Source organism: Pinus tabuliformis, chromosome 2_2, assembly GCF_031772625.1.
Source record: "Pinus tabuliformis cultivar Carrire ecotype Pingquan chromosome 2_2, CPIR1, whole genome shotgun sequence".
Classification (NCBI taxonomy): domain Eukaryota; kingdom Viridiplantae; phylum Streptophyta; class Pinopsida; order Pinales; family Pinaceae; genus Pinus; species Pinus tabuliformis.
In genome coordinates, this window is record NC_142300.1 from 928,580,513 (window position 1) to 928,589,135 (window position 8,623).

Consider the following 8,623-nt stretch of genomic DNA (forward strand, 5'->3'; position numbering starts at 1 on the left):
TAGTTCCTCTTTTCTTGTTGCCCTTATTCATCTTACTAACGAGGACAACATTTTGCTCCCCTCAATACCTGCAATAGTATCAAGTATTGTCTCCTTCTAGTTGAAGTCATTACATAGCCTGCTAAAAATGGAAAGTTTTTTGGCAAGATGTCATAGCCAAAAAGTTTCCAAAAAGAACAAAACCTATTTAATGCAATGGACATTAGGTACTAGCTCTTTACTCTTCACTTACTAATTTTGCATTTTCAATGAATCTATCTATATCACAATGCTTCTATAATTTGTGCCTTAGGACTTTTTTTTTTTTGAAACATTTTACGCAAATGCTAATTAAGAAACATAGATACAAGCAAGCTCTCCCTTCCCACATTCTAAGATCAATTTTATAATTTTATTCACAAAAGCAAGCCGATATACGTGTTACTTATCCCATAATGTGCTTATTGTATGACGAGGCAAATGCCGATACACGTGTTGCTTATTTCATGATGCGTTTAATGTATGCTAAGGAAAATGCTGATATACGTGCTGCTTATCCCATGATGCGTTTAGTGGATGCAAAGGAAAATGCCGATATATGTGTTTCCCGTGATGTGTTTAGTGCATGCCGATGGAAATGCAAATACTGGATCGTTATTTTCCAAGGAATTGTTTGGTTGGTTCTTTATGTTATAAGAAATAAATAACTAGGTATAAGAGGAGAAGAACCAGAGCAAGGTGTGGATAGAAGACGTGTATCGCTTAATGGCGGCCTCGCTTCCACCTATTTCTGGGAACGATTTGGAGAGATCCCTCCTGCAAGACTTCGAGAGAGCCCTTCTCCAAGAAACCTCGGAGACACTCGAGAAAGAGAGCCCTCCTTCGAGACGCCTCTGAGAGACTCGAGAAGAGAGCCGTCAAGGAACCCTATTTAAAGATTGCCGACGACGGTGGCTTCACCGTACGCGTGGACAACCCTGTCAACTTTGTGAATCTCATGACTCGGAAAGGGAAGCCGACGGAGAGACTGTTGCATTTGGATTTGGAGGACATGATAGAAGAAGGCAACAGGTGCTTCAGAGAACAAAATTGGGTCGCGGCAGTCGAGCATTACACGAAATGCATTGATGCCGCTCAGCTTCAGCTTAAGGAGAACCCCTCCAACTCCAATGGTGATAATCAGATCGTTAAGGGCCTTCTGCATGCTTATTCCAACAGGGCGGAGACGTGGTTGCAAATAAAAGAATTCATGTTGGCGTTGGAGGATTCGAACGAGGCCCTTCGAATCGATGTCAGCCATCTCAAAGCACTCTACAGGAAAGGTCGTGCTCTGCTCGGACTGAGGCATTACAAGGCGGCATGCGAATGTTTGAAGCAGGCGTACAGGACCAGCGCTGGGCAGACGGAAATAAAAGAGGCGCTAGGCCGGGCCATGACTTTGTATGCCCAGAGCCTGAATGGCAAGTATGACATCTCTGACTACTTACTCGGAGAATCTACGTCTTCTCCTCCCGAACTAGCCGAGTTCGTGGGCAATGTGGAGATCAAAATGACCGAAGACGGACGCGGTCGGGGACTTTACGCTACCCTAAAAATAAGGAGCGGAGAGCTTTTGTTGGTGAGCAACGCTGTCGCAGTTACTTATAGGAGCACTTCTGCCACCATCGTAGGTAGGCAGAACGCGGTCAACACAGCGTCTCGAGAAGATATTGTCGCCATGGTGGTCTGTCGAGCCAGAAAATCACAGAGACTACTCCGCCAGCTTTATAGTTTACATGGTTCGTCCACGTCCACTAGCCTGGAGGTTCCAACTATTGATCTGTTTAAGACGAAGGGCCAAGGAGAAGAAAATGAAAATTTGCCCCTGGATGATAAGCGTATTCGGGAGATTGTAATTTTGAACTCTTTTGGTGCAGGTAAAGAATTTAAGTTTATTTCAAAAGAGAAAACAGTTGAAACCATATTATTTCTGCAGGGAGATAATTTTAACGGTCTTTGGCTGCTGCCATCCTTCATTAACCATTCCTGCCTCCCGAACTCTTGCAAGTGGTTTGTAGGAAGCGCCATGTTTATTCATGCCTCCAAGCCCATCGAGAGAGGAGAAGAGATCACCACTCCTTACTTGGATCCCCTCCTTCCCTTCCTACAGTGCCCCGTGCAAGTACTGGGGTTTCAAGTGCAAGTGCCGAAGATGCATTCTGGAGCACTCTCTGAGGACATCTCTGAAGCCTATAATTACTGCACGGTTTGAGAAAATGCATGACCAAGCAGAGGAGGAATTTATGGCTACAAGGTCTGGTCAACAACCTATCGATGTGGATCTTCTAGCATGCGCAGAATTCGCAGAGCTTGCTTTAGAGGCAGAGAGAGTTCATTGGGAGATCCCAGCTATCTGAAGAGAGAATAACTGGATTCGCGCATCTTTTATGTCTTCATACCTGGTAGGAGCACAGTCCAAACGCTTCGCACCCATCATCTTCAATAACTTCCATCCTTTAAAGCTTATGGTGGCCATTCAAAGCATTGATCCCTCGGACTTTCGAAATTTCAACCTGGCAATGTGGCTGCTGAAGAACTGTGAACCTTGTGCAGGGGATGAAAATGAAGCATTAATTAGGTAGTACGTGTCAGAGCAGGTGAGAGAGGCATGCATCAGTGTGTTTGGTAGACACTCTGAAGATGCTTTCCAAGCGCTTGTCCTCCATTATATAAACGAACAGGCTAAAGAAATTGTCCCTGTCGTCAAGTATGTACACGGACTATTGTAAGAGGACACCACCCTTTTCCCGGCTACTTCGGGGTCATATTCGATTTGCAAGACGTTTGGCATAGGCGTATTTTGTTTGAAACGTTCAAAGTGATTAGTTAAATCGTGATATCCCTGTTATGCGACAAAGATAAGAGTTAAACTAAGGTTGAATACAATGCTCAAATGGCTTTCAAATTTTCTGTTCAGTGTTTAGCATTGATGCCCTGATTTGACATGGATAATTGTTTGGCATGGATGAACGCTAAATACAATGCTCAAATGGTTTTGAAATCTTCTGTTTGGTGTGTTTGGCATTGATGCCCTATTTTGACATGGACAATTGTTTGGCATGGGTGAACGCTGGTATATTTTTATAGGCAGATGAAGGAATGTAAAGTGTAACTTTTAGTAGGTTAAATTATACATTTACGAAGCAGTATGGGTTGGACTTGGATTTGTGATATAGAGGTGGTTAATCTCTATGCAGTATTTAATGCTACTACATATCCTATTCTATATAGGATACGATAGAGTGGTAATATTTGTCTAACCCAGAAAACCCTTTGAGATTTTACCTCAAGTCTTCAATAGAGTGAAACATGATTCTTCATACATGAGGATTACACAAAGCAGAATTATTTCAAGAATCCTAAAACTCACCAAAACAAAGCACTTGTACAATTTGGAAAAAAAGCTTGTTAAAAAATTATGTTTTTTTTTCATCTATACACACCCACACACAACTGCATCATCGTTGTGCCTTTTTCACACAACTGCATCATCGTTGTGCTTTTTCTCCCCTTTTTGGTATAAGTAAGAATGCTAAGAAATTAATTGAAAAAAACAAAAAGAAGCATTCTTATTTTCTTTGATAAATTTGTGTACTATGTGTTTCTGTAATTCTAAAGCGATGTTTTATCTATAAATTTATAAATACTAGATAAGATATTTAAGCATCACGTAATGTATGGCTGGACTATATATGTCTTCTATACAAAGTAAATAAGGTAAATAAACAGGTAGTGAAGACTTGACCTATGTAAATTTAGCAGTTTGTATTATATAATTGAATATGTTCTGAAGTTCAATTGATCCTTTCAAACACCCAAAGTTGATTGTATTTTCAATGAACATCGAAAGACTCACCTGGGTCACCAATGCATAAAGTGGAAGTGTGATGTAGCTACAAAGAAGCTGCACAACAACCATAGGCACATAACCGAATGTAATCCTTCTCAGATGCAAAATATGGTTATTGTCAATATTCTCCTTATACAGACTAGATCTGCATGAGAATAAGCTAGTACTAAACCAAAGCAGCAATAATGAAGCTATAAAAATGAAAAGGAAAGAACAAATCTAAATTTATAGCCTGTTTGATTGGAATGAGCAATAATGAAGCTATAAAAATGAAAAGGAAAGAACAAATCTAAATTTATAGCCTGTTTGATTGGAATGAGCTCTGTTTACATTTTAGGCAAGATAAAGTTCTTTGATAACTTAAAAATTAAACAACCATAACACTCTATATGTTTAGATAATAAACATATTTACCCAATCATAATTCTAATTATGGTGATATCAAGCCTCTCATGGAAACATGATTTCCGAACAAGCTCATACTGCAAACATATAAAGTCAAACATAAATATGGTGTAGGGATGCAATAGAATTGAACCAATTTAGCTAGATAAACTGAAATTGATCTAGGGTACCTGAGACTACAACTTTTACCATCGTTACCATAGTAAATCCTATGATTCTATAAACAAGAATTTATCCTTCATTGAATGAACATAGTGCTTACCCATATCCACAAGGAGAAAGCAAGTTGGAAAGCATTCTGTAGAACATAAGTTAACCATTAAGCAATTGGTATTCCCATAAATATTCAGTGAATAGGATTTAGAAATACAATTTGTTAATTGAAATTTAGAATGCAAATCATTTTGATACCTGGAAAAGAGTGAAATGGATCAAGAAAAGGATAAGTTGAGGGCGATTGAACCAAAACAGTTTATTTGTTGGCTGCACAGTTGGGGTTCCTTTAACTACATCATGTCTCCCTTGAATTTCTAAGGGGGTTCCTTTAACTACAGCATGTCTCCCTTGAATTTCTAAGGCAAAATCTGTTATTATAACTTGTAGCTTTGCTCCAACCAACAAAATTATCTATATATTTTGGAGATAAAATGACATAAAACCCAAAGAATTCAATCAAAAAAATTGTCATGATTATTAACTCCCATTATCAATAATTCAGTGTCATATTAGTCCAAGATTTTTGTGCACTTACAACTAAGTGAACTAAACAGAGCCAAAAGAATGAATACCACCCTGCTCAAAGAAATAAATCCAACCAAAAAGAGGGTGTTACCTTAAACAAGAACAGAAACCCCTTTTAGGAATATGCAGATTGAAGCCATTGGAAGCAGAGATAGAATATTGAAGACTTACCATACACATTGAGAAGCAAAAAGATTACAGCAAAAGCCCACAATGGAGGACTATAGATAATGCAATGAAGGCTGCGGATTAAGTAAAAATCAAGAGGAGGTTTTCAAAATAACTAGGGGGATGACAAAGCAAAGTTTTCTTGGAAGACCAAAACTTTTGTTAACAAAGGAAACTTCACTATTCCAACAACCATCTTGAAGTCATCATCCAATGATCTCTTGATATATTTATGAAAATTAAACTTGCTAGTTGGATGAAGGTGAGCTTGTACAGTTCAAAGAAATAAACGCTTTAGTACAAATCAGGTTTGCTACATGAATGATATGGGGATAGAAACAACCAAAGATGAAATAGTAAAGATAATTTTAAAATACAAGGTCTTACAATTATGAAGCCATGGTGTAAGGTCAGGTAATCAGTTTTAGTTACTGACAGGTGTCGAAAGAAGCATAATTCAAATTCGAACTTGGTAACTATGGTTTATATATGTGTATGTTAACATTATGCCTAGCATCCTAAGCAAGGAAATGTATTATAAAGTAAGTGTTAGGATGTTATTAGTATTTATAGGACATTTAATCTATATGGAAGTTCGAGTTAATAATGAAATAAAGAAAAATAAAGGAGATAAAAGGAAATATACTACTCTTTATTATTTTTAAATTAAAAAAGACATGATTTAATTGTATTATATATTTATTTATTTTAGGAATATTGTGTTATAATTCTTCGAGAGTTAAAGTTTTTGTTATTTAAATTGCTAAATTGCATTTTTAAATGCAAAATGAACTCAACACTGAAATTAGTAGGATACCTAGATTGTATAGATTACATAACCCAACTCTGTAATTCCAACAAATCCTTAACTTCAGAAAGAATTGAGAACATGCCCCGAAAAAAAAAAGAAAAAAGGAAAAAGGACCACTATTACAAAAATCTTAATCTAATTGTTTTATGTTCCCACCTTTTTCTCATATTGTAAGTTTTAATTATGTAAATTCCATTTATTAATAAATAAATTGATTCTAGCTTGTGAAAAAATCATGAGACATAGGAATTACACATGCTACAACTACTCAAATATATCATCTAAGACATCCCACACAATTTCACAACAAAATTAACAAGAAAATATCATAAATTTAAAGACAATGAATATCAAGACCAATCTACGATTTTCAAGTGAAAAAACTAGTTCAGATTACCATAAACTTAAATACAATGAAGACCAATATCAACTTATGAAGCTAAGAGGTGAATAATGTGAGGGAGTTGTGTAATTAATTTTATATTTAAAAATTTAATATTGGATATATATAAAATATATATATCATTAATTTGACTTTCATTGTTGATATTATAGTTTATTTTGAAGATGGTCACCTTGTTTCTTGTTGATATTTCTAACCTCCATAATGAAAATGTGATTCTTTAGATGCTTAAAAAGAAAATATTAATCTTTTTTCACTCTCAAACATTCCATATCAAACATATCACAAATATGTAATCTACAGATGTAAACAATAGAGTTAAGCGTATGAATCTCAAACTTATCTTAGAATCTCTAAGAACCATTGTTCCATCATATCATTTGTTGCATTATCATCTATTAGGCCATAGATACATTGTCCATTCATTTATAAGTAAAAACTTGATGAGAGCCATACATAACCACTGTCACAAACACAGACATAACCAACATAATAGCAACATAATTACCAATGAAATCACAACCATATGATCCACATATAAACTCGTATAATACTCATAGAAATACATGGATAAATAAACTCATATTGATGATGAAAAATCCAAACTGGAATGGGACTACCACGTTCCACCCTACCATAGAATGGTTGAGCCAAATATCTCTTCACCATTCACCCTCGTGCCATATTCCAAGCATGAATGTGGGACTCAAACCAAAATAACTAACCGGGGCATCCCTAGGCTAAACCACCTCACCCTCATCAATAGAAACTAAGCTTTATCGTAATCCATCCGGATCACTAGGCCAACACAATGAACATATAATAACTGGCTTTACCATAATCTCCACCCGATCACTAGGCCAAAAAAGTATGGATGCCACCAATTTCACCACCTACACCGTGGGGAATTTTATTGTCTCCTAGTCTCTCAGGTTTTACCACAATCCACACCGGATCACTAGGCCCTAAACCGAGACCCACTCTCCAGACTTTACTGCATATCCAACCCGGGATTACTAGGCCCAATGGAGAGCAATCCACCTCTTGGCTTTACTATATATCATGTCATTCATCAACAAGGATTCCTAGGCCCACCGAGGCAACGCAATCCTAGCTTTACCGCAACCCACAATCTGGCTCAGGGGTCACTAGGCCAATGGCTTTACCGTGACCAATAGTGCGGTTCAGCGACCACTAGGCCTTGTGCTCTATCATTCGGAGTTCCACCTCATGTAGCTTCAAATCCATCCGGTAATCCATCTCAACCAAAACATGAGAAGCCCATCACACCATGGCTATCCGGAAATGGCAAGGCTAGGCTGAAAACACGGTTACACCTGGAAAAACCCATGCCACAATAGCAAAAGACCACATGCAATACCATGCATGCCAAATCTAGCAAGGAAAATACACATGCAAATCGATACCTGCAAATAATACTGTTGTAGTTGCTTGATCTTACTCTTCCTTGCTTGATCTCTGCTTCCTCTTGCCTTCTTTTCCTTTCTTGATCCAATTCCAAAATTCTCCAAGAAAACTCTAAGTGTCCAAGAGTGAGAGAGATAGAATAATGAGAGAGCTCCAAAACTGAACTGAAAAAATTGATACAAACTAATTTTAGAAACCTTTTTATCAATTAGGCCTCTATTTTCTTCATTTTCCATTATTTTCGTTCATTTTCCTCCTCACATGCAACCTATGACCTTTCACCTCCATTTTCTCCTAATTTCAATTATTTTCATAAATAAATGTGCCAAAAATGACATTTTGCCTTTCCAAATCCTTTGTCATTGCGTTTGCCAATTTCCTTAGCCATTAATGAAACTGATGAACACCCACACTAGGATGTTTTTCCCAACATTCATCTTGGAATAAGTGTCCCATAAACCGTGGTTATTATTTTGTCTTTATTAACTTTTATTACATGGAATTTTCACCAGGTTGTTACAGTTCATTGATGATATATTGATATATTCTAACAATGCGAAGAAGAACATGCATAACATTTGGCAACAACATTGAAACTATTGAGAGAGCATCAACTATATGCCAAGCTTAGTAAATGCAGTTTCTTTTAGAAAGAAGTACATTCCTTAGGGCATGTAGTTTCCAAGGAAGGCATAAGAGTGGATCCTAAAATGATTAGAGCTATCATGGAATGGACAACTCCTAGGAATGTAGATTAGGTCAAATCATTTATGGGGTCAGCAAGTTACTACAAGTGGTT

General features: G+C 37.1%; 1 protein-coding gene across 1 annotated transcript; it reads left to right on the plus strand.

Moving 5' to 3' along the window:
* The first annotated feature begins 976 nt into the window (after window positions 1-976).
* Window positions 977-2,230, plus strand: LOC149196150 (methyltransferase FGSG_00040-like). Its single transcript, XM_089408195.1, has one exon. It carries the CDS (start codon window positions 977-979, stop codon window positions 2,228-2,230), a length of 1,254 nt encoding a protein of 417 aa, XP_089264321.1.
* Window positions 2,231-8,623: the final 6,393 nt, after the last annotated feature.

Excerpts from the sequence above, each read along its gene's own strand:
- LOC149196150 (XM_089408195.1), top strand. The coding sequence starts at position 977 with ATGACTCGGAAAGGGAAGCCGACGGAGAGACTGTTGCATTTGGATTTG.